General features: G+C 42.2%; 2 protein-coding genes across 2 annotated transcripts; both read left to right on the top strand.

Moving 5' to 3' along the window:
- The first annotated feature begins 15,762 nt into the window (after positions 1-15,762).
- Positions 15,763-17,524, top strand: foxq1b (forkhead box Q1b). The gene has a single exon (XM_080032995.1). The coding sequence runs from the start codon at positions 15,945-15,947 to the stop codon at positions 16,851-16,853; it is 909 nt and encodes a 302-aa protein (XP_079889121.1). The 5' UTR covers positions 15,763-15,944; the 3' UTR covers positions 16,854-17,524.
- Positions 17,525-22,961: 5,437 nt separating this feature from the next.
- foxf2b (forkhead box F2b) lies at positions 22,962-25,927 on the top strand (the record flags this gene model as incomplete). The annotated part of the gene is made up of 2 exons (XM_080032550.1): positions 22,962-23,937; positions 25,755-25,927. The coding sequence occupies 2 exons, from the start codon at positions 22,962-22,964 to the stop codon at positions 25,925-25,927; spliced, it is 1,149 nt and encodes a 382-aa protein (XP_079888676.1).
- Positions 25,928-26,708: the final 781 nt, after the last annotated feature.

Genomic DNA, 26,708 nt, shown 5'->3' with positions numbered 1-26,708 from the left:
GGGTTGATTTGCTTGACATTTGGTACAGATATTGACGATTCCCAGGAGGATAAATTCTCACAACCTTGGTGATTTCCTGATATTTCTAGTGCATGGTTCGCATATGAATCTACATTATCATCTAAATGCCACTTTTTCCAATAGAATTGTTTTAGTTTTTATTATTTTACATTTTTCTAATTTCTATTTATGTTTCCTAACTTCTTGCACCAAAATACCAAAGTAAGGTACCTTGTACATGCAAACTTTCTTGGCAATAAATTAGAATTCTGATGCCAATCTGCAGAACTAATGATAATCCCTTTATTTTAGCAGCGTCATAGTACAGCTATAGCATAGCAGTAACAGCTCTTAGTTTTGTTTAAATGTGTATACACTCTGAAGATAAGTCTTGTTGTCTAACTTACTGTCAACATGGCCTGAAGCCGCGGGAGAGTAACTCCGAGAGGTGACAATTTATCCTCAGTGCCACACCCTGCCTGCCAACACAACACATGCACTGTAAATAAACTCATTACTACTGTCAAGGAGGGCAGGAACCTTACGCCAACAGTTTCCATAGACGTATAACGCTGTTGGGTTTGCTGTTACAGCCAGAATGATTCTTTCTGACATCACAGGCTGCATTCCTCATGTGAAATCTGACATACTGATGGCAGCCATGCCGTAAATCACCTGGCGAACACAAAAGCACTCTCTCACTCACACACACACACATACACACACACACACACACACACACACACACACACACACACACACACACACACACACACACACACACTCACCTACCATAAATCAGCACAGGTGCTAAGCAGGAGAATAGGAGAAGGGAGTGAAGCTTTAAAGTTAAAACCATAATTATAGGCTTTGTGTTATTTTTAGAGCGGCAGTCAGAGAGCTAGCAATAGGAACAAAAACAATAACAGAATCTCCTGCAGACAAACATGTACGTGTGTGATTCTACCCCATGTGAGTAATGTCACACCTGATTCATCACCTGGGCATCGCAGACAAAGCCTGAAAAAAAAACCCAAGACGAAATAAACGGCAGGTAAATCAAAATGAACTGTGTCTGTGACTGTGGAGGGAACCCCCTGTATCTGGTGATCCCTTTCAAAACATCATTACACAAGAAACCAGTTTAAAAAGAACCGACAAACACACACACACACACAGGCCTAACCTCATCTGCTCAACACACACACGCACGCGATGGCATACTCTCAACAATGACTCACAGCAATTACCTGACACTGTTAAGCATTGTGAAACACTAGCCGGGTTACCCTCAGTCGCCTACTCAGTCAGTCACTGTTTCCTCATATTTCACACTAATCCTTTTTTTCAGACAAACACGGCTGAGCGGCTAATAGCTAAGTATGTTTGGACATGTTGAGTGAATGGACAGCCTAAATGTGATGGGTGATCCGTCATGCTCACTGTAGATAAATCATCTTAAAGCACAGAAACCCAACTCACAATAACTTGGGTCAGTGTGATAAGATACAAGATAGAGTCTGCGTTGTACCAGGTGAGAGGACAGCCAAGACCCCGAAGGGTCAATGTCATACACGAAACAAGCTGAACCTCTGATAAGAGAGGCCTCAAAAACATGGCAGTTATGTAAAATGCTATCTAAACATTGCATAAAGCCGAGAGGCGTCTGGTATTGTAGGTGTAATCCCTCACCTGTCTTGACAATGAGGGACACACTTGTCAAGTGATACTGTGTGTGTGTGCGTAGTTGTATGGAATGTATTTTTCCATCTTGTAAATCTATGGTGTGACCCTGCGCTCAGGCCTGCGTCTGTCTGGAGCAGCTCACAAAATAAACTATAGATGTAAACAAGCACAGGACCAGAGTCCTAGTTTTAAATTCCGATAAATGGGATAAAGCGAGATACTTTCAGATGTACTAGATTATTCTGATTTTGATAAACCTGCCATATGAAAACAAACAAAAAGACCTATGATCTTCCTTTTGTCTTTTTCCCTTGTGCAATTAAATATGACTGTATTTGGGTGTGGGATAAAACTGGAGCTGCCCATGTTTTGTTTTTTGGGCCCTTTCCACTCCTAATTTTTCGGGTCATATCAAGGCCATTTATTTATAGAGCAGATCAAAATCGAGATATTGTTGACTTTTACGAAAAGTAAAAACAAATCAAAGCAATTAGACAGCTATAATTACAGTAATTTACACAATATTTATAACAAATCGAACAAATTGGAAAACGTAAAAAGGATTTGAACAATATCCTCACAGTATAAAAGCATGTATGATTATACAATGGCGAAATAACCAATTTGTTACATTAACACACCCTTGTGTTATACGATCTGACCATTTGCACAAATTTAAAACATTCTGCTCACTCCGCACAATAGTAAAGATATTCATTCTAAAGAACTAATAACTGCACTTATCTCACTTTGTGTTTTTGTTTATTTGAAATGCTCTATTCATATTCCTGGACTTGTTGCTTTTTATCATGTTTCTTATGTTCCTGTTTCTGTTGTATGTTATTTTTGTGCACAATCAGACCATGGCAAATCCCTTGTTTATATGAACATATGTAAACTGTTTTCTGATTCTGATTCTGGAAGTATCCCTAGCAGTCCTATGCAAATGTTGCAGAGAAGGGCGGTCTGTATATAGCCATAGCGGAGAACGTGGAAAAAGGGTCATAAGACACTGAGCGGACAATGTTGTGTGTGACTGAACATGTAAGGGAATCAATATGCAGAACTTTTACAAATTTCTGTTTCTTTTATATTTGGAAGCGTTTTCAATGAAACTCCCATGTTTGCTCGTCTGCTCGTCTTCTGGCCTCAAACTATTCAGTTGATTTGGACTTTGCAGATCTCTCAGCTATACAAGGTTTAAGATGCTGCTAAATCAGCCAGTCAGTCTAGAGTGCAGTTCTTTGTTGCCAGGAAGCTGTAAATACTAGGAATAGTAAATATAATGGCATCAGCAGAAGTTCAGACTTTCACTAAGTAACCGAGGGAGCTCCTGACATAAGAAGATCCGGGTCTGTGATTGCAGCAGCAGCAGCAGCAGCAGCAGGCCTCTCAACCAGCACTGCGTTCCCACTCTCACACATGGACCACCTGGGTGATCTGTTTATGGAAGCCATCACAGCTTCTGGCCCTGAGCACATTCAAGCTATTCATGCCTCTTTTGTTTAAAGAAAGTCAATTTATAAAGTCTACTGCACAAGCAGTATGCCGATCAGAAACAGAGTGACTGGTCCAATCAGTCCAATGCGTTCAATCTGGATACAAAAGCAGCTCGGCCCTATATATAACATAAAAACCAGGACATTAAAGGCATATTCCACTGTTTTCTATTAACGTGATTCCTTTGGTGGATTACATATAAAATACATCTCCTTAATCTCATACAATTATTCCATGCTCCCACAGAAACATCATAACTTTGACTTCACAAAAAAAAAATTTAAAAAAAGGAGGAGGAGCAGGTATTGCGTATGTGTTTCGTGCGAGGCCAAACATTTTTTTTCCACAGGTTAATTTGTAGGGAGCAGCTCCATGCTGTTATCACGCACTACGGAGCACTTTGTTTTGCTGCTGCCGTGAAAAGTGTTTTTGAGCTAACCCAAACACAGTCTATAGTAACAGTGATATTATCTACCTGGGCACGCGGGGCCCACCTGCGGGGCTCTGACACAGCGAGGGAGATGTTTTACCTCGTCTGCACGAATGGGCCCGGAGCAGGGGAGGGAGGCGATGTATGGGGGGGAGGAAACACACGCATAGGAGGGGGGAGGGGGGCGGGAGAGAGAGAGCATTTTACAAGCTAACACGCATGATGCTGTTTGGGCAGGTTGAGCCTGCAGACTTTTCATCAGCTAGTTTTTTCTTCGCTTCTTAACGGCCACACTATAATTAATCAGATGTCTGGGCTGGATAGGCACGCAAGGGCTGGGTTCAAGACCTTTTGTTTGGATAGATGCCTGGTCAGGTGTGTATAGCTGTATAAATAGTTACCGCCTGTTTTTCTCACAACGCCTTTCAGAGAAAGTTCAATTAGAGTGGTGTGGCAGCAGCGGCACATCTCCCGACATGAACCAGCCTAACAGTGCGGCAATTATGGTTTTTCTCCTTTTTATAGCATAATTGGAGATAATTGCACTCGATCGTAACGGAGGTGAACACGATTCACTAACACATGATACTATTTATACCTCAATGAACTGTTCATGCTCTCTTCTCTGCACTGAACCTCAAACTATCAGTTTATCCCAACAATGGCTTCATTTGACTGAAAGGCTTCATAATACAATGAGTTTATAATACAATCACACCACTGAATTAGATAATCCTGTGTATCCACTGTTATCATGGCGCTTACCCATGACCACCAATCCCAGTCAACAACAACAGCAGGTGTTGCAGTTTCTGCCTGTACACTCTTTTCCTTACACTCCATCCACCCATTGCTACCCCCAATGGCCAAACGTGTTCCTCCGGCATGCAGGGGAAGTTCACACATTTTACGAGTATATTCAAAGGCCAAATCAAACAGGAGAGTTGGTGTATTGTGCTATAGAAATCACATCTGCTGAACATCAGATTTTGGCGTATGAGTAATGATTGTATTGGATGGATAAAGGTGTTATTTTATCTTTGTATTGTAATTAATAAACCGCCTGAATAAACTATAATTGTTTCCATATTAATTCACAGTCGTATGTAGCTTCTCCCCCTGCCCATAGAACTCCATAACCTTGCAAAATCTACACATAAAACAATCAATATTTAACATGTATTGGGGCAATACTGTTGCACTGGGGACAATACATTGACTTGCAAAGTGGGAGAAGCTATTTTGGGAGCCCTTGGTTCTGGACTTACAGTTACAATCCCATTATAATTGTGTCCAAGATAATGTTATGATTCCCAGGCTTGGATTGCCGTGGAACTCTCCTGGTTAAATCAAACGGACCAAATATGAACAATTGCATCGGAAAAGATGATGTTGAAAGATGTTGACGTATACCCGGAGAAAGTCTAATTTTACAGGTTACATTGCTAACCATTCATCTATGCAATATATAATAGGGGAGAACGGGGGAATCTGAGGCATCGGGTAATGTGAGCCACCCCCTGTATCTAGGCAACGGAAAATATTTGTGGTCAAGTGAGATATATGTTTTCAAGCCCCTCCCATGGCCCTGAAAGAGAGAACCTCATGGTGCTGTGGTAAGCATGTTTTTTTCACCAAAATAGGTATTTTGCATGTAAAAGTAAATGATCTTGCTGTCAACTTAATCAACTGTTGTGCCAAAGCAAATGTATTCACGTAGAAAAACTTCTATCATACGTGTTGATGAACTACCAACAAATGAAACCATGTGATGCTGATAACTGAAGATAAGCCTGAAATGCTAAGAGAGGTAGTTTTTTCTCAAATTGTGGTGGTGGGGGAAAGTGAGCCAAATGCTGTGGGGGAAAGTGAGCCACTGTCTCACTTTCCCCCACCATGAGGCACAAGTTAAGTTTAGTCTTAAACATATTTTAATGTAATATTACATAACATATGTTTTATTTTAATGTCATACACATTGTAGAAAAGCCATCATGCCAAGGAAATACACCAGGAAGACGACCTGGGGCAACCACATGGAAAGAGCACCTTCTCATCTTTCCCTGTAACCTTCAGGGCTGGAATTTAGAGTAGGCCTAGTTGTAGAGTATGACAGGCTGATGTTATAATCCAGTTGGGTCTTCTCCTGCGTTCTGAGTCCCAGGCTGTTCTTGCTGGTTCTGATTTTCCTATGCTTTGACCCCCAGACACTAGCTGGCTTTAAGGGTCCTTTCATTTGAATCTTATTAAAACCTTTTGAATTATAATATGTTTTATTTGATTTTGTTCAGAGTTACTTTCAAGTGTTTAGAAAATTTGCTTTGCTTAATTGACCAAACCCCATCATTCTTTTACTAGTTCGACATTAGTTCTAGAATGTGTGGTTAGCTTTCAGGATTCTTACTGTTACAATATGTGTTGTTATGGTAGTTTCAGAGTGGAAAAAGTAAGTGGATCAGTTTACCCCACAGCTGGGGTAAAGTGAGCCACATGACAACTTTTTTTAAAACAATCATATTGTCACTGCCCTTTGTCTTGAAAAAATTCTGCTGATGACCATTTCTAGGAAACATCCTGAATTAATGGGAAATGTGTAAATTTGAGTGATAAATCATTTTAGCTCCCTTAGAGGGGAGCAAATGTAAAAAGTGGCTCAGATTACCCCGTTCTCCCCTATATTGTTTTGTAGATGTTACATATGGAACCTGGGTCTCATTTGAATGAATTCAGCAACTCTGGCAGTAGCTTCTTCTCATGTGTAATCTAGTATTTACTAGTATCAACTGTCCGATAATGCAAAAAAAAAAAGAAAAACTATAGGGTTGTTGCATTATTCTGTGTTTCCAAGCAAAGTATCATGTATGATGTCTGACTGTCATGCAGCTGCTGGACATGCTTGACGATTTGTTTAAATATTGACACAGATTTTTGACAAGCTGAGAGGAATAAGCTACAGTGTTAATGGTAGTATAGAAATATGTTTTACACCGGATGGGTGTAAAATGCTGGGGTTTGTTACTCAGCCAGGCAGCTGCTGTTTGCTCCAGTGGATCAATGCAGGACACATTATAACCCCACAGCCAGCTGGAGGAGATTAGGCCTTTTTTCCCCAATCAAACTTCCGATCCTTAATGATATTTATTTACGAATTATCGCCGGATCGATATCTAATAGCATTTACTACAAACAGTAACATCTGCCCAGGAGACCAGGTTTCTAATTACCCATGCAGTGAGTCATGTATAGACTAAAGAGATTACAAAGAATACAAATAAAAATTTAGAAATGAACGAGTATTGCGGGTTGGGGAAAAACAGGTTATTCTAGAGCTTCTACATTGAGTTTGGAACCTATCTCTATAGGCAGACAGAGATACTCGTATTTAATATCTTCGCACGTAGAACTACAATAATAAACAATTTGGTCAAACAATTTGCTAGGTGGACTTAAGTGTCTGAAGTCATGAGATTTTGTCAACCTCTAAAATGAGGTTTTACACCAAAGCGCATGAGTAACGTAGATACACACAATCACACATTCAGTTTATCGGCAGTATAACCTTCCTCCTGTGTTAACTTTCTGCTACCATCCATGGTGTTAGCGGGTCGGTTTCGACCCGTGTCTGAAATCAGCTGTAAAAAACACTAAAAACAATTATCTATCATCCAGTTTGTTTCTCATCTCTTGGTTACCTTGTTAAGCTTCCTTATCCATGAAAATATTGTTTTTAATATTTTTGGTATAGGCGGCTGGGCCTTTTTTTTGTCAGTATGCGCCTCAATTTCAGTTTAAAAAATGGTAAAATGAACCTTAAGAGAATCATATATATAAATATTTGGTTGTTGTGTTACCTGATTATTACTGAGGGGTATGAGAACACATTTCTTAACAAAATTTGTTTTATTTATTTTTTCATATTAATATTATTGACCTTTTTAACATCTATAGTGTTACCGGTCAATTACGACCTATACATATTTATTTCAGAAAAGAGCAAAAAAACTTTTATTTCAGCATTATACAAACACACAATGAAAACCAGAACAAGTCACAACACAAAATATAGATTTGTAAGGTCAAATAAACAACAACCAATCAACAAATCAAACCAATCGAAATCAATTACTAGCTCCAAAACTAGTAAAAAGAAACAGAGTAAAAGTCTCTGTGTGCATGTGCATGTGTGTGTGTACAGATGTGTGACAAAAAGCAACACTGTTAGTGTTCTTTGCAGAGATATTTATTGCAGGTAAAGCACAATCCGTTTATCTTTCTGTCCTTTGTGCTTCGGCAGACCTGACACCTCTTATTTTTAGAATCAGGTGGCCATTTTCACCAAAAACATGATCCAGAACTTGGCTCACTGTATATCTTCTCATTTTTTAATACTGCAAATTGGAGATGTGCACTCTGCAAGTCACCAACTCTATACTGAATTGACTTCACATGTCTGGATATGCCCGTCTGTTTGTTTCACTTTTATGCAGATATAAGGGCAAAAAAAGTCAAAATGAGAACCCCCCCCCCCCCAGAGCTCACATGATTGGGAGAGGAGCTGACTGTCATTGTGTTGGCTGACAGTGCACTTATGATTTCAGTTTTGGCTCTAGTTATTGTTTTTTACATCTTATTCTACAACCGGGTCGAAAACGACCCTAACACCACCATTGTTATAATTTCCACCAGAGCATTTTATAATTAAGTGAAACATTTTTAATTTTTTTTATTTTGTTGAAATGGAGGTTCCTGACAAAGTCAAGAAATTTTTATGCAATAAACAAAATGTAAGTGGTTCTTTTATGCATTTGAAAACCAAAACGGGTCGGTGGCGACCCTAACACGAGAGGAAGGATAAGCAAGCACTCGTGCCACCACACCATTGAGTGGTTGGCTTTAAACACAAATCAGACTCTTTGTCAAGTTCATTGTCTCTGTGTGTGCGCTTCCTACAAGCTAGTTCAGCTAAAAACTACTCCTTGCAACTGAAGAGCTGCGAGTGCCGACCTGAACTGGGTTCAAATAACATAAAAGGGTCACCACAGTGATTTCACACACTTTCACTGAAAACACGACATCTGCCTTTTCGGATTTTAGATTTAGTTATACCTTGTGTAAATTGACAAATAAAGAAACTTAACTTAATAGGTAAGAGAAGCCTAAAAATCCTAAGAAAACTTGGTTTGGAGGTGAAAATCTGAAAACATTACAGCTGCATGCTACATTCATAGTCATGTACTCTCGTGCTTAACTGACACTTAAAGGTTCATGATGTAGGGCTGTGGTCGTCCTTTTAAAAACTGTTAATTGTGGTAATTTATACTGGTGAGAAACAGTAGCTCCAAATATTACCCACACACTAATGTTTTGAATCAGAAAGGTGTTTGTTGGGGTTGTAGGTGGAATGACTCCATGGTAACTGCTCAGTGTTTGCAGTTAAAGCCCCCGAGCTAGATGTTCCACCTCTCAATCAAAGAAAGAAGAGGGGCGGTTAAGGTTCAGACGGTGCAAAAATAGCACTACGGAGCCCCGTGGTAGGTTGAGAGGCGGGTGAAGCATCTCGTGCAAACCACTATGCGTGAGTAGAGTGTTTGGATCCTATTTCAAGTTTAGACAGAAAAGGGCTGAACGGCTGCCAGGTAAACAGTTCATCGCAGGTACTGATTTGGCCCTGTGTTTATGCTTACACAAAAACAGCCTACAGCACTGCTGAATGGAGGTAGGTCCTATCATCTGCAGTGATAAAGCAAGGTGTCTATGGCTAAGATCAATCAATGCTTCTTTTTCTTCTTTATCCACCCTTCCCCCCAGCCCCTAATCTCCCTCCACACTTCCCAGCTCGGCATGCGAGTGGACTCTAGCGTGTGAAGAGTTGAAATGGATGATAACGGCAGATAGGGTCGGTATCAAGCCAGTGTTGCACGCATGGTGAAGGTTCTTTGACAGACATGCACTCACAGTAACATTGTACAGGCAGGATTAAGGGGTGCACTCAGGTCTGCTTCTACCCTGGTGGGAATATGTTTTGAGTTCCTGTAGACTGCAGACCACCATCTGATTCTGGAAAAACTGTTCAAATGCACGAGAGGTGTTTAGTTGCCGGTGCAGACTCTGGCCTGTGCAATGTGAGGGATATAAGTAAGCATAAATATTATTCTCATAGAGTATGCACACTGGCCATCTGCTCATACACAGTAACATATACATGCAGAGTTAGATAATTGCTAAGAAGAAGGGGTGTGACCATCCAATTGGTGCACCTTTTCCGTCAGGGTTATGATTCATTCTTGCCCTATATGTTCATGCGCCAGTTTGGCAAATGAACCCACCAGGCTGGGTCCCTTATGTCGACACAAGCAACTTTGTCTGACCTAAGGGCACATGGCGTCGGGTGAGTCACTTGAGGTCCAATGAGGTTAATCTTTGTTAAAAAAAACGTTAAGATAAGAAAAAGGTGCACTTCCATCAACCAGAGGAGTATTTGATTTAAGTGCTGACCATTGAGGATTTGAGCCAACTAGAGTTAAACTTAACAAGAGGTGACTTGGGGTCAAGGTGGTCATTTGGGAATCAGAGAAGCTCTTTTGTCGACCAGAGGTACACTTGGATTAAACTATCAGAGCTGCACTTTAACTATGTGCGTTGGGGTTCAGACAGGGAATCATATAGGCTACAGTAGTTGACCAATGTGGAAACTTCACTAACAAGAGCTGCACTTGGACTGATCAGTGTGTAACATGGATCAACCAGAGGGAAATTCAGGGTCAAGAGGGTCACTTGTTGACCCAGATGGTTTAAGGCTGACTAAATGGGCACTTGCAGCAATGAGAGCTCCACTTGAGGTTACAAGAGGGACACTTTGACTGATAGGAGGGGCTGCTGGGTATAACTGAGTGCTCCTTTGGCCTGACCACAAAGGAATGCTCACCAACCAGGACAACAAGGCTCTGCACCTTCAAGAGGACCACCCTTTGGGGACCCACATGCCACCCTAGTTTGACATTATAGCAAAAATGAAATCCCCCACCTCGCAGTCTCCTTGCTTGTTACTGGGTAGAAGTATACAAATGTATTGCATGTAGCCTATCAAGGCAAAAAGATAAAGGGGTTAACAGAATTACATCACTACCTTTGCATGTGATCAAGGTCCCAGCAGTGTGCCAGGCTGCTTTTCACCCGTGTTTCACCTGTACTTCACCTCTTTCCCTAATTACTTTAATTATACCCTTGTTGGCTTCAGTTATTTATATGTATTTTCTTTCTGGCAGGGTGTGAGCACCTCGGATAAGAATCCAGGCAAACCCAAAATAGTAACATGTGGCTGCCAAGTGACTGCAGGATATGCTGCTTCATTTGATCATATTTCATCTATTAATCGCTGACACAGACATATAAGAGATTTACGCTCATCAAACCACACTTATGAAAACTCAGGGAGGGACTGCATGTTCAGCATTTATGTCTGTGTCTGTGTGTCCAACTGTTTTCTGTCTGTCACATGTCATGTCACACATGCTGATGGGTGTATTGAGTACAGAAAGTTCTTGTGCTATGTACTAAAACACATGCACGGAAACTTTTTGTTTGTTACTGTTAAGTGTACAGGTGTGCCTCTGATTATATGGACTCAGTGCCCCCCTCCATTTATCTTCCACAACACACAGGTATGATTCGACAGAAGCGCATCAAAGCAGGTAGCAAACGTTTAGAGGACAGCATTGTTGGGTAATTACGGTAATTATTGTTTCGAAGAATAAACTAGATGGAATGTATGATTCTTACTCGTCTTGCACATGCTCAATCTCACACACTTTCACACCAGAGCAGACGCACAGCTGCAGACAAACATACACCCCCATACACAAACCCCTGTACGGGTTCCCACTGTGTTGAATGCAGGAATGAGTGGAATTGATGTGGAATGTCTGATTTGTAGGTTGGCTGTGAAGTAGACATATTGTTGTACCTACCTGTGTGCCTAAATGAAGCATGTCGACTGTCAGAGACTAAATCTGCCGCAGGGAATCTTGGGAATCTCAGCCACGCAGCGCCTCTTGTTGCCGTTCCTCCATGCCTTGCTCACCCACAGCCCGCACTTTGTTTATACAAAGACATGGGGGCTGGACACCCTTCACTCACAGAGAAGAAAGAAAACAAAGATGAGCTACAGGTAAGAAGTCATCCAGAGACATGCAGACAAGGGTTAGCGTGTGAGCACAGACCGCCGCAGAGGTAGAGCTATTTTTGGAACAGTAAAAGACTCACCCGATGTATTTACATGACTGGAATTCCACTCTTGTCAACACTTAAAAGAGATTTCTCCTCCTGCTCAAAGGAGACACTTTAAATCGCAATAGGTGAGCTAAAACAACAAGGTGCCAATTTTAAGAGAGAGAGACACGTTATCAGGTTATACAAGCATGATGTGTCTCTCTAATCTCACTGCAGAGCCAAGTTTACACCTCTGACCTCTATGACCTTGGCAATTAAAGCGATTTCCAAGCATTAAAGATACAATATTCCATTCTAGTCTAAAGTTAGAAGAAGTTCCTGAACCTCTCAAACAAAGCAATTTTCTGAAATATGCCCTGATCCAGAAATCAGGAGAGAAATGGTAATGTGATACTTTATTGATTCCTGTGGGGGAAATTGTTTTTCCACTTATGATTTCAAATTGCGATGTGGAGGATAAACACTGACAACAGGTGTGCTGCCTTTAACGCCAACTCGCCTGAGCACAGGTGTGTGTGTGTGTGTGTGTGTGTGTGTGTGTGTGTGTGTGTGTGTGTGTGTGTGTGTGTGTGTGTGTGTGTGTGTGTGTGTGTGTGTGTGTGTGTGTGTGTGTGTGTGTGTATGTGTGTGTGTGTGTGTGTAGCCGTCTTGGCAGAGTACCTGAAATCAAATACAGCCTCAACACACTTCTGCAAAGAAAAAATAAATGCACGCAGGAACCCCTACCAGCAGCCTAGCGAGGTACAATTCTATCTCAGTGCCTTGTCAGAGTGTTGTACAGTGGCGGTGATAATGATAGCATGCCTGCTGCTGCTTTCCTCAGCTCTGGTTTTAGGCTCACAGCAGTCAGCCTTCTGAGTTTCAACACAAACATTTTGGTTTCAACTCTCCAGCTGCTGTAGCAATTTCATACAGTTAAAGAAAAAAAAGCAGATTCCAACATCTAAATTTGCCAAAAGGATGTGTGAATATGTTTGGTTTCTCCCATCACAACCACCAGAAAAGAGTTTCTGATATCAGACCTGGATCCAGACGTTACCACAGCCACAGGAGTTCACTTTTAATTTACAGAGGAATGACAACATTGCACATGTGTAGTTGTACAAGTTAAACATGATTTACATTGAGTAGCAAAGTAGACTTTGACACTGAAAAATCAAGGTTCATGTTCTCTCTCCTACTAACAGCTATCAAGATATCTTGCTAAATTTCAATGCAGCAAAGCAGGAGCACCTTTGTCCTTAAAAATGGGCTCACTAGCTGCTGCTGACCTAACTGAGGTCATATGTGCGTCAAACCACATTTTCCAAGATCAAGAATGAACTATAAGGTTTCATTACTTTACATGTTTTTCCCTTCAAAAGGGCTAAGACGGATTGCTATAGGCATGTGTCCATCCATACATTACTAATAATAATACATTTACAGAGGGAAACATACTAACTGAACCCACGTCCTGGTCAGAATGTAGATTTACAGAAGCCCACAGTGAACTGGCTGATTCAGATAACATCACTCAATCACTCAATGCCAATCAGCCCACATACCAGTTCAAGGGACAACTAAAAGATAGACTCTGTTTGAAAAAAAAGAGCCGTCATCAGGCCCTTCGTGAGCATGACTGGAAAAACAGACACCAACTTCTAGTACATGTAATTAACGTACTTACCCTCCGAACTCTGCTGCTTTCACACACTCACGCAAAGAGCTTTGAGTATATAGGATATTTAATCATGCTTGTCATGTACGCCCAAGGTTATAATTAGGTGATCAAATTTAAACATGTAGACACACACAAACAGTTCAGGATGCCAAACATAGATGTATATCTGCGCTGTCAGGAACAGACTGGTATAGGCAGCACTTAGTTTATAGTAACCTTATCGTATCCAATGCTATCATTATGACATTCCTACAATTATATTCATACGGGGTTGTGGTTTTGTTTGACTTAATTCAAAAACATGTATGACAGGATCACTATAAAGCACTGTGTAGGTGCACACATACATGAATGACAGTGTACAGAGCTTTACTCACAGTGAGTTGTTCAAATAGCCCAGCAAAGTCCGAGCATGGGAGGAGTGGCGGAGAAGACAGTTTAATGATTATTACTGGCCCGAGGCCAAGCTACTAACTCATGTTCACTCTACGGCCTTTCTCTGCTGTTGTCATCTAGCTGAAAAGTGTTGACAGGAGAAGAGTTAGTGGAACAAACAGACCTGTGATTTATTGGTGTCAGGGCATCAGTTTACTAGAGTTACAGTCCCTACAATACTGGTTTATAGCTACAATAGCTTGACTAAATGTCTCCAGACAAATGTCATGTGGCATTGCTTTATGGATCATGTTTTAATTATTACTACAGGTTAAAAAAAGACTTATTCATTAGCATTTTTGCTTGATATTTGCATATTTGAGCAACAAAGGTAACTAATCTAAGTTATCAACAGGGCCCGCCCAACAGAAGTGTCAAGTCTTATATATGCATTTGCCCATTTTTATTATTGAGAACAATCCTATTTAGATTTACTTGTGTGTAAGGTTTCCCACCAGACGCAAGCTGTGTTCTCACATTTTTCACTTAATGAAGTTATTTTATTTATTTTCTTGCAGTTCATTTTGATAGGTTTTTGTTATGTTTGTTTTGAGGAATTCTGTTCAGGACCACATCTCCTGGCTCTCCTGAAACATTTGGACTGAGGTAAACTAATGTAGGCCTATATGGTATGACCTGGCTGTACCTGTTTATGCAATAATAAAGGTCACAGTTTCACAGTTACATGAAAAGTTTGGATCATGTGAACTCATTTGTTTGTTTGTTTTTTATTTTATTAAACAAATCAGTTAAAAATAACTAAATCCAAAACACAGTCCAACTTTTAGAAAAGAGAATATACTTACAGCAACTTAAGCAATGTAGTATTGTTGTTATGTTTTGATGGACAGAGAGTCCCTCATTCTAAATTATTTTTTGCATCACCGGTTTAAACGCAGTTTGAATCATCTTCCAGCCAGGCGGTGTGTCTTTCTTTGCATGCAGGTGCCATGGTCCTGTGAACTTTACATGACCTGTCAGCCTTTCTTTAATTGCTTCAAATCTGTTGCTTAACCTGAGAGCTTACATATCATTCATTGTGCATTGGGTGGAACTCATAAAAACCCATCTCTTTTATTTGAGCTTTGCTGTAGGCGTTACTTCCCCGTTCCACCCGAGCGCCGGTAAAGGGAGTAACAGGTTGAAGTTGAGACCTTACAGCCCTGTCTATTTTTCCGTTTATTTAGTCTCTTTCTTAATTCCAAGAGTGCTTTTCTGATGAATGCATCCACAGCACTCCCCGAAAGCGTTGCACTTGTGCAAAAAACGCATTCTCCCCCAAAAAACTACTTGAAATATAATTGGCTCTGTCACTTCCGAGAACTGAAGACGAAAGCAAATTAAAGTAGAAACAAATGCATTTCAAATAATGTGGACTTTTTCAAGAATTTTACCTTTCACTGAATGGGAAATCCAGACAGAAAATCAAAAGGTTTTTAACTGTTTTTGCTGATTAAAAATCCAAAGGAAAAAGTTTATTTATTAAGTGCAACATTTGGTTATATAAAAAGAACCCGTTTAGACGGACCCATATGTACCGTAGACGCTATTGTGTCTCGCATCACCTTTATCACAACCGACTCCAGTTTCATTTAACACTAATTATTTTTGGTACCTGCCCTCTCTCGCCTCAGCCCCTCCCTCACTGTGTTTTGTTTCTCCCCTGGCGTGGCACGGTAGCGTCCAATTGTAAACACACATATTATATCACTCAATCGCTTCAATGGATTGGGGCTGGAAACCCCGCCTGTGGGCCGTCCCTTGCCTGCCGAGCCATTATATTATAGCAAGACAAGCGTGTCTCCGGAGACAGATCTGAGTTCAGCTGCTCTAGACTGAGGCTCAGGGTGCCTCCAGCGCTTCAGACGAGCCTTTACAACACAAACACGCGCACACTGAGACCTCTCGCTGTCAGGACCGCTGCACCTGCTCTGATCAACAGAGACAAGACTTAAGGAGACAATTAAAGACAGAAGATCACCCTTTTTTTCTATTGGAAAAATGAAACTTGAAGTTTTCTCCGCGCACCACTTCGCACATCAGAAGCAGCTGGAGTTGTGCATGGACGCAGAGGGGGGAGTCCCGTCTCCTCTATCCGGGGACGAGCTGGGGTCGGACGGGGACTGCGTGGCCAACAGCCCGGCACCTGTCATCCAGAGTGGCGAGGGCGGCAAGGGGAAGCCCTACACCCGCAGACCCAAACCTCCTTACTCCTACATCGCCCTCATCGCCATGGCCATCCGGGAGTCAGGCAGCGGCCGCCTCACTCTGGCCGAGATCAACGACTTCCTGATGAAGAAGTTCCCGTTCTTCCGCGGCAGCTACACCGGCTGGAGGAACTCGGTGCGCCACAACCTGTCACTCAACGACTGCTTCCTGAAAGTGCTGCGGGACCCGTCCAGGCCCTGGGGCAAGGACAACTATTGGATGCTCAACCCGCAGAGCGAGTACACCTTCGCCGACGGGGTGTTCCGCCGCAGGAGGAAGCGCATCGCCAAGAGGTCCGGCAATAAGGAGCACGAGAGCCCGGACATGCTGAGTGAGGACACCCGCCTCCCATCAGCCCCGGAGGAGAGGGTGGGGGCCAAGTTCTCCAGCTCCTTCGCCATCGACAGCATCCTCAGCACACCCTTCATACGGAGGGAGGACAGCCACCACGGTGACGCAGACACCCACGCCCCCCGGTTTTACTGGTCCCCAGGGGCCCACATACTGCCTTACACTATGAGCTATCCAGCACAGAGCATGTACCTTTCAGAGGGGGCGTACAACAGCACAGAGCCCGGCAGAGATGCACTCACATACCGCCGGCAGACAGCACCGGGCATGGTGGCACCTGAGCTCGCTGTGCACGCGCTCAAGATGCCCAGCAAGGCGCGAGGGTTCCACATAGACACTTTGCTCTCGTAAAAAGCACGTGGACTGCTGTCAGTCAGACTAGAAGGCGATGTTTTGACTCATGATGTGCACTTTGGTGGGCGCTCTTAGCTTTCAGTGCTTAAGCTGTTAAACTGTGTGGGACTGTGTCTGTCTCATCATGACTACTGTAAGTCATCTTGCAGGAGAAAAAAAACGAAAACAAACATGGCCTGTTGTCGACATAGATCTGTGTGGTAAAGCAGACAGTTGCTGTCATCGCACGACATTGTGTGTGTGTGTGTGTGTGTGTGTGTGTGTGTGTGTGTGTGTGTGTGTGTGTGTGTGTGTGTGTGTGTGTGTGTGTGTGTGTGTGTGTGTGTGTGTGTGTGTGTGTGTGTGTGATGTAGTGCGTCTAAGAGCTGTTTAGTGAACGTGTTTGTATCCATGGTTCATTGGTCATTTCTACTGTATGACGGCAACCAAGTGCCACGTTGAAACACAAAACGATTCATCTATTTATATGTTCCTGTTTTGTATGACCTGCTGTGTAGAATATTGTTGTATATATAAATGTGTATATAAAATAAATATTGACTGAGCTGCGATGAGAATCACGTGGCTGCACTAGAAACGCATGGAAATGCCCGATGTTTGTTTATTTGTTTTTTCCTGAAATTGATTCATGCATGCTTGGTATTTTTATGAATAAAAATCGTGAAACAATGGGACCCTTGTGTTCAATGTGTTATTCGTAGAGACTTGAAAACATTTCTGTTAGATCAAAAGCAGGTGTAGAGATCAGTGATGGGCGGGAGAGATCGGGCCTTTCACCTGTTCAACAGGAAACATACGTGAGGTAGATTTTGCTGTTAAGGCAAACAAGGAGGGGATTGCTGTGGGTTCATCTAAGTATCTAAAAACATTAAAGCATACATGAAGGTCATAAAGGTTCATAATAGTTGCACTTAGCTCTTACAATTTAGCACGGAATTTCATGATGACAATATAGCCTAAATATTGGTCAGTACCTTAAAAATATGGCAGAAAGAAATTCAGTCATTTGACATATTTCAAAGCAACAATAAAAAAATAAAATTACTGTTATTATCATTATTGTTATTAAGCTACATTACGCAAATACCACACATGCTCAGTCCTCGTGTACAAAAATACTGTGTTTTGATGCAAAAATGTAGCATCTAAGACATGACTTCTCACATAAACAATTACATGTCAAATAGATTAAAAAAAACTGTGTCTCGGGCTCTAAAAATACAAATATGCCACAAAAAATCCCTCCCTAAAAGAGTATCGAGAAGAACACATTAGAAACAATAGACATTTTAAAAGAATTATTATTCTTTTTATCATAATATTTTTTAATTTGATTTTATATGGGCAACCCATCGATATGGATCGTTTGACTATATTTTGTTTTATGGTTTACCGAAATTAGAACATAAAATATACCACATGATATTAACTATAAAATGTATTTTAAGATTTGGTGCATACAATCGGTGCACAAACTAGACGATGCAGGGATAGAGATGTCGTGTGAAATATGTCTCAGTAAAGAAAACAGTCCAAATAAATTCATCAGTGAGTGTTGACTCTTTACGTCAGCCAGATATATAGTGGATGTACGTGCACCCACAATATTATCTGCAAAAACATGTGCGTGCACAAATCTGGAGTATTAACTACGAGTCCCGAGGAGGCTGCAGTTGCTCTCCGCGGTCCTGAAACAGACCCCAGACTCATCAGTCGTTGGTCCAGTGACGAGAGACAATGTCCATGTAAAATCAAGAAATTCTTAATTCTTAAAATATTATTCCTCTCAATTCAACATACTGTACACTGTCCGAAGCCCTGTTGCCTTGAAGGTAAAATAATATTGTCCTAATTATACCCGTTGATTTTGGTATCAAATGTTCTCGAGTTTGTTTATTTGTTTAGTAGCTTATGAAGCGTTTTGTATAAAATAAAATAAAATATTTCAGTCTGACTTTGTTCCAACATCTACATTGTTAGCCTAAGCCTTGTATAATTATACGCAAATTTTACAATACGCAACCACAAAATAATAAGAAGAAGAAGAAGAAGAAGAAGAAGAAGAAGAAGAAGAAGAAGAAGAAGAAGAAGAAGAAGAAGAAGAAGAAGAAGAAGAAGAAGAAGAAGAAGAAGAAGAAATAAGATATGAATATATGTCTTTGAAAAAAGTATGCTCTCCAGTATACTGATATCCCTGCTTTACAACGGGATTTCTTGGAAAAGTGAAGCGAGTGTGACGCTTTTTTTTTGATATTATTATTGTTATTCACAAAAACAGAGGCTCTGTACGTCCAAGTTATTGAATGATATAGTTTAAGCAAAACATGTTTTAACCTGATGTTGGAGCTTTTGACAAATTCTTCTGGTGCAAGTGGATAAATTAAAATAGAACATTTCATAACCAAAAAAGCCATAACAGAAGATTGTTTTTAATAGCTGGCCATACACACTCAGGCCTGTTTTGTACATCTCACATGTCCCTACTGATCGTTATGCATATAGCTACTGTACATGCTTTGGCTGTAAACCAGGAGCAGACAAGACTGGGCTCTGTTCTCAGAGAAGAACGGCAGGTGACAGGTGAGACTCGACTGTTTACAGGGACAATGCTGCAACCTGCAGGTGAAACGCCTGAACAGCATACCTGTCTGCGGGACTCTCACGTGCCTCCAGTCCCCTTTATTGTCAACATCCTCGTTGTCATGGCGCGCAGCATGCTTCATATTTGTAACCAGCCTTTTCTCTGCTATATAACTGGTTGTTTCGACCCGGTCCACAGCACACTGGCCTGTTCCAGAGCTGACTGTCCGAATAAGGCCCCCAGTGTTATCAAACCAAACTTTATAGGGCAGGCACAATGTTAGGAAGTCCAAACAGTCTGTCAATCCGGCTAAACTGAACCGCGCCTGACCTCCCAGAGTCCCGGAGAGGCAGCTCCAAAACTCCCGGCACCGCCACAGGAAGCACGGGCGGAGCGGCCGGGAGAAAACCCAAACAGCCCGAAGAATATTAGATTACCGTTAAAAGGAACTGAAATGCGTATTTGTTATCGTTTTATTTAATGAATTGAGTTCATTAGAGGCCTTTATAGAGACAATATAGCAAAACAAACAGACTGAAAAACAGCTTATTTTTATCAGGTCACTCAACACCTACATTATACATTCAACTGTCGTCTGTATTAGAGTAGCCTATATGCAATACTCAATTTCGTACAGTGCAATACCTCAATTCATTTTGGGAAATATATACCTACTGCCTTTACCCTTCTTATTTTATTTATATTATGACATCACCTTTCCTTCTTTTGTCTTACCTTTATTTCTTGTAACGTCTGCTTTAAAAAAACAGTTTTAACTTGTTGTTTAATGCATCTTAGGTTGTGGCAATCCCAAATTATTCGATGTATAATTACAATAAAGGCCATCTTATAAATTAAAAAAAGTAATAAAAAAGTCATAATTATTTAAAAAAAAAGCAGTGTTTGTATTTTATTTGGGGTAAAAAAAATACTTGTTTGTAAATAATTGTTGATGGTTATTTTTAATGTGAAATATTGGATCCTTATGATTTTGTTTATTAAATATAGTTTATTAAAATATAACAAAATGGTATGTAGCGACCATTTTTATTTTAAACTGGCCTGTAATACATTATCTGATGTCAACACAAACATTTTCTCAAAATCCTATCTACCTAATATTTTATGGGGGATAAACAATATATTTCAGCCTAAACATGAAAATAAACAGAGGGCCTTATTGTGTCGGCAATAGGCTCATATGGGCTTCCAGCCGTGGCTGTGTTCCAAAGACAAAGTCCTCTATCAAAAACACCTCTGAATAGGGTTCGTGGTGGACGCTGATCACTTGATATTTCCAAAAGGCTAAATTAGGAGCTCAATCGCGGTGCGTAAAAGCAGCCGGAGCGTCTTCAAAGCGCTTGCAGAACAAAGATTCCCTCTGCAAAGCCGAGGCATCCTGATCTCGACGGGGGTCATAAGTTTTGATGTCGCAGGAAATTTCTGGGGCCGTTAAGATCCTCCAAACTGCTCTGTGTGTGTTTGTGTGTGTGTGTGTGTGTGTGTGTGTGTGTGTGTGTGTGTGTGTGTGTGTGTGTGTGTGTGTGTGTGTGTGTGTGTGTGTGTGTGTGTGTGTGTGTGTGTGTGTCTCGTGGTGGAAAATGATTTTATCCTCACATCCGTTGTTGTGCAGAGTGCAAAGGTTATTGTTGCTGGTTATTGTTTGGACAATCCTCCAGGCTATATCTAAACTTTAAACGGTTTGTGTCGGCAAAACACGTTCACACACAGACACAGATTTGAGTATGTGAAGAAAAAAAAATATGGAAACATATTTTTGTCTGCAGTTTTTCCGGATGGTGTTGTGCTTTGTTTGATGTCATACGAACAACGTCATGAGCCCCCAGGTAAGATAAGCAACGCAATTAAGTGCATCTACAATTACAGTGAAATATTACCTATATGCATGAGAAATGCACAAGCACAAGAAAAATAAATCGTGACAAAAATGCAAAACACAACCAAAAAACTCTTGGTTTAGCGACATCCACAAAACATGATGCTTCCCCCCACCTCCTCCTCCTTGAAAGCCCAATGATCTCCACTCCGTCGCAGCACGGATGTTGATATTACCTTTATGGGACATATAACTCCATCATGTTGGACAAATCTGTGTGTGATGTCTCCATAGGGGAGGAAACTGTCGACGCCCGCTCGCCTAATTTCGCTTTTCTCTGTCTAATGAACGTGGGGCCCATGGGACCGGCTCTGGCCCGGGGCGGTAAGCTGACACTGGCGCGCTGTGTGTGGTATCCAGGGCCGGGCTTGATGGAAAAAGCCTGCTTCCACTCATGTCAAAGTCATTTACGCAGAGCAACCCCCCGCTTACACACGCACGGTAAGACCACCACCTCTCCATCTCTCACACTCCTCGCCCCAGCCCGGCTCCGCGACAGTTTGTTTTTGTTATCCTCTGGACCAGTTTGGGAGGAAATTATGAGCAAAATAATACAAATAACACAAGATGGTGCTTTTTCTATTGCTCCACTGCGATGCGTTTGTGTTATTATCTGCAGCAGATATCATGTAAGCACATAGTCAATGTTTTGGGCATCGTGGTTTCAACTGCAATCTGGACCTTTTGCTAATAGTGTGTGGTGGTTTGGTTCTTGTCATGAAAATGTATGATGCATTGCGTATCGGGCTGAAATCCCATGATTTTACATGGTACATGCAGGACCAGAGAAGGGGGGGGGGGGGGTGCTCTTTTTTAACTTGTGCGTCTGGCGTGTGGCGCTGTTGATTGGGATGTCTGGGGGAGGTTTGATAGATGGCTTAATTGCGTGTAGTCCGAACTTGGAGAGAGGGGGCGGGTAAGGGGAGGGGGAGGACGAAGACGAAGAGAGGAGAGAATGAGGGGCTTTAACGCTGCTGAGAACGTTAAGTGGACTTGGGACAGATTTGGCAAAAGGGTAAAGGGGGGTGGCTCTATTCGTCACTGATCTCAGGGAGATTTGCAGGCGCAGAGTGCGGATGAGGAGAAAGGAGAGGGGGGGTCAGGGGGGTCGCTCTCGCAGAGGGAAGAAAAGATTTATGAAATGATAGGTGGTCGGCCTTTGTTTGGCTGGACTGTTGCGCGCAATAAGTCGAAGGGGTTTTCGTGTTTCCTCCACTTGAGGGACTATTAAGGCGGTCGATGGCCACCCGGTGCGCCACACAGCACCACTTAGCGACGCTGTGACACCCCAGTGGAGCCTCTGTGTCGAGCTACAGCCCTGGACATTCAGTCTCCAGTGGATAAACCGGCTCCCCCCACTCTCTCTTCCACTTCCTCTCTCTGTCAGTGCGTACCCGCCGTGCGTCAAGGGAGCACCGTGCGTAACGGGAGAGTCGTGCGTAACTGGAGACAAGATTTCACTCCATTTTGCGCTGGGATTCTGAGGACCACTGGTGGTGTAACACTCACTTGCTGAGGACACTGACCGCTGGATCCCGATAGATTTCTCTTGAGAAACATCTCACACGGCTCGTCTTTTCTCCCTCCCTCTCTTCTCTCTACGCCAGTCGTATACGTCAGAGCTGACATGACGACCGAGACCCCTCAGCAGCAGCTGGACCCTCCGCCTCCTCTGAGATCCAGCCCGGCGTCCGGAGTCCTGCACCCCGCCATGCTGAGCCCACAAGCCGCCACGGAGAGTTCGTCCACCGCCATTAAAGGAAAGAAGACGAGCTCCGGTTTACGGCGACCGGAAAAGCCACCGTACTCCTACATCGCTCTCATCGTTATGGCAATACAGAGCTCTCCCACCAAACGGCTGACACTCAGTGAGATCTACCAGTTCCTCCAGGCCCGCTTCCCGTTCTTCAGAGGCTCGTATCAGGGCTGGAAGAACTCGGTGCGGCATAACCTTTCGCTGAACGAATGCTTCATCAAGCTGCCCAAAGGGCTGGGCAGGCCGGGGAAAGGCCACTACTGGACCATCGACCCAGGCAGTGAGTTCATGTTTGAGGAAGGCTCGTTTCGTCGCAGACCCAGAGGCTTCAGGAGAAAATGTCAAGCTCTGAAGCCCATGTATCGGATGATGAACGGCATAGGCTTCGGCACCTCCATTCTCCCGCAGAGTTTTGACTTCCAATCTCCATCCGCTTCTCTCGCCTGTCACGGCAACGGCTACAACTTGGACATGATGAGTAACTCAATGGCCGGGGGGTATGACGGACTGAGCGGCGGCCACCACGTCCCTCACATGTCCCCGAGCCCCGGCTCCACGTACATGGCCAGCTGTCCTGTGCCTTCGAACGGTGAGTACGGACCGGACAGCAGCAGCAGCCCCGTACCGTCCTCTCCAGCCATGGCCAGCGCGCTGGACGGCCACTCCCCGTACGCCAGTACGTCCGCACACTGGGCGTCCTCCGGCGGCTCCCCCTACATCAAACAGCAGCCTCTTGCCTCCAGCAGCCCCGCATCCTCCGGTTTACACTCCGGCATGTCGCCTTACTCCCTGGAGCAGAGCTATATCCACCAGAACAGCAGGGACAACCACAGCACCGACTTATCAGGTACCACCGAAGTCACGTATAGTGGAGATGACGAAGCCCGTCTAGTATCTTTATGGGTTATCACTTGAATAAATTAATATAAACACAAGACAATAATATCCACAGCATGGTTACCTCATCTGTAAGAAAGGCTGCAATTTGCAAAATTTAGTTTCGATCTATGCAGAGGCCTGTGACATTTAAAATCAGGATGTCAGTACTTATGTGAAAGGCAAATTAATACCAAAGAGGGAGTTTACATATTCGTGCATGACGAATAATAATAATAAATAACACATATAATATCGGTCATATTAATATCAGTTATATTTATTTTCCCCTCACGATTTCCGCCTAAGCGTTTCCTAGACTCAACACGTCTGGGCGATAAAACAATTTAGGGATTGAATAAATAATTTAATTTAATAAGGAAGTTGCATCGAATGTTTATTGAATAATAAAACACTGGCTTTTTACTTTGTTCAGTAAAATTAACGTTAGTTTTTTAAATGATTGTGAGGCCAATAAATAAATAAAATTCAGGTTCAAGGAGCTGCTGTATAGAATGTGTGATATATTATCTGTTTAATCCACAGTCTGTAAATCACATCTGTACAAGTGTTCAGGGTAATTTTGCCTCATAAACAGATTAAAGGAAGACGTGTTCCTTGTGTGATCGCGTTCTTAATTCACCTCCCCAGTTCACGCTCATTTACTTTAACATAACACACTGGGGCTTTACTAAAGTCTAGGGGATTTTCACAGAGGCGAGGAACCCCATGCTGGAGCCCGAAAGGGTCCCAGAGGTTAACTAAACAAAGACTGTGCAGGTCGGACCACACCGGCGGAGGATTTCAACACACCGCGTATCCACAAGAGACGGAAGGCCTTGTTAACTTTACGCAGCGTCTTAATTGAGCCTGTACCTTGGATAAACGTGTTTGGAATGGGAAGCACAGGCTCAGGGACTGTACTGTCAGTCAGAGGGGCTCGTGTGTTGTCTGTGAAAACGGGCGCAGGGGCAGCGAGCTGTGGCCCGGAGGATAAAGCCTGCTGTCTTCCCTCTGAAAAACACAGTCACATCTGGAGTCCTTATGACCTTGACGAAGCCACAACCTCCCCATTTATTTTTTCTGTTCCTGGAAATAGAGGCTCACTTACAGACGCTAAATAACGGTCACTGAGTCTGATTTAAATATTCCTGCAAGTTTGGGACTCTCAGGGGGGAAATTACTTGAACAGATTACTTTAATTGGTAATAAATTAAAACAAAAACATTACATATTTATTTAGATTTAGATTTTTTCAAGCAAAACGAAATCAGTGCCTTTTTAAAATACAAATTAATGGGGGAATTATTGCGCCCTGTCACCCTGTTGGAAGCAACTACCCCCCCCCCCCCCCCCCAAAAAAAAATCTCTTAAGTTGTTGCTCTTATATATATAAAGGAATGACTATTGTATCTCACTGTAAAGTAACCTGTAAAGTTGGGAGGCAGTCCGGGGAAACTTTATTTTTTATAATATTTTCAGTAAAATGTATAAAGTCTTATAACAAGATGAATTTTAATGCAAATGTAAATGTCCGTACACATTTTAAACCAGAAGGAAGTTATTACAAATGTTTGGTTTATGAAATAATCGTTGGCTATTCCATATTTTATTTTGAAGACATTTGACATCACAACAAACGATATTTACCTCAAACACTGTGCAGAACTATTTAATGCAAAACTCGTATCGATATGTTAAAATAATAATTGGGCAAATTGTGCATGTGTTCGCCTGTTAATTTAAATATGTGTATTAATTAATTCCCCCCTAACTCTGTCTCTACAGTGGGGATTCCACGCTATCAGAGCCACTCCTCGGTGTGCGACAGGAAAGATTTCGTGTTAAACTTTAACGGCATCTCCTCCTTCCACCCCTCGGCTGGCGGATCCTACTATCACCATCACCACCATCACCATCCCCAGAGCGTCTGTCAGGACATCAAGCCCTGCGTGATGTGAGCTCTGCGCGTGCGTCACTGTGGACTCCGAAAATGAAGAAGAACGAAAGAAGCGGACGTTTTTTTTTTATTATTTTGATTTTTGTTTTCCTTAAGGATTCATACCAGGATGTATTCGCGGTGCCCGCTCTCACAAGTGTGCCTCCTACCTGCAGCCAAAGTAGCTTTTCTGTTTGTTTTTTTGGGTTGGACTTGAGAAACCTATGCATTGAAGGAAAATGAATGAAGAAACCCCAGAGGCCTTTCAAAGAAACCACTCTGCCTATACGAAGCCTGACAAGCGTTTTTCTTCTTCAAAAGAAGTTTCAGAAACACGACGTTTTTTTAAATATGTTTGCTCATGTAACACGTGCAAACTAATTATATTCTATGTAACTATGTTCTATCCTATTAGAGTAACTACACACGTGACGCTTTAGGCTAACCATGAACGGCAACAAACCTTGCACTTATTGTATATCCCTTTGCCAACTTATGTGTCTTGTAAAAGGTTTCAATAAAGCTGATTTATATTTTAGGCTACATTCTCAAAGACTTCTGTCTCTCCATGCAAATTCGTGTAGAAAATGGTGATTTCATTTGTATTAAAGGGAGGTGATATTGAGCATGCATATAGCAGAACAACACTTTATTACAAACTACATGTTGCTTTCTGGCTGTTAACACGTTTACAGTTTCCTCAGCAGCTGTGTCGTGAAGTAACCAAGCAAATTGAGTATTTCCACTACTTGACTATTTACTTCTACTAATTTATTTGGCAGCTGGAGTTAATTTGCAGCAAA

This window comes from Ammodytes marinus (genome assembly GCF_949987685.1).
Source record: "Ammodytes marinus genome assembly, chromosome: 8".
NCBI classification, from domain to species: domain Eukaryota; kingdom Metazoa; phylum Chordata; class Actinopteri; order Uranoscopiformes; family Ammodytidae; genus Ammodytes; species Ammodytes marinus.
Note: the sequence above shows the minus strand (reverse complement) of the source record. Positions and strands in the feature narration are given on the sequence as shown.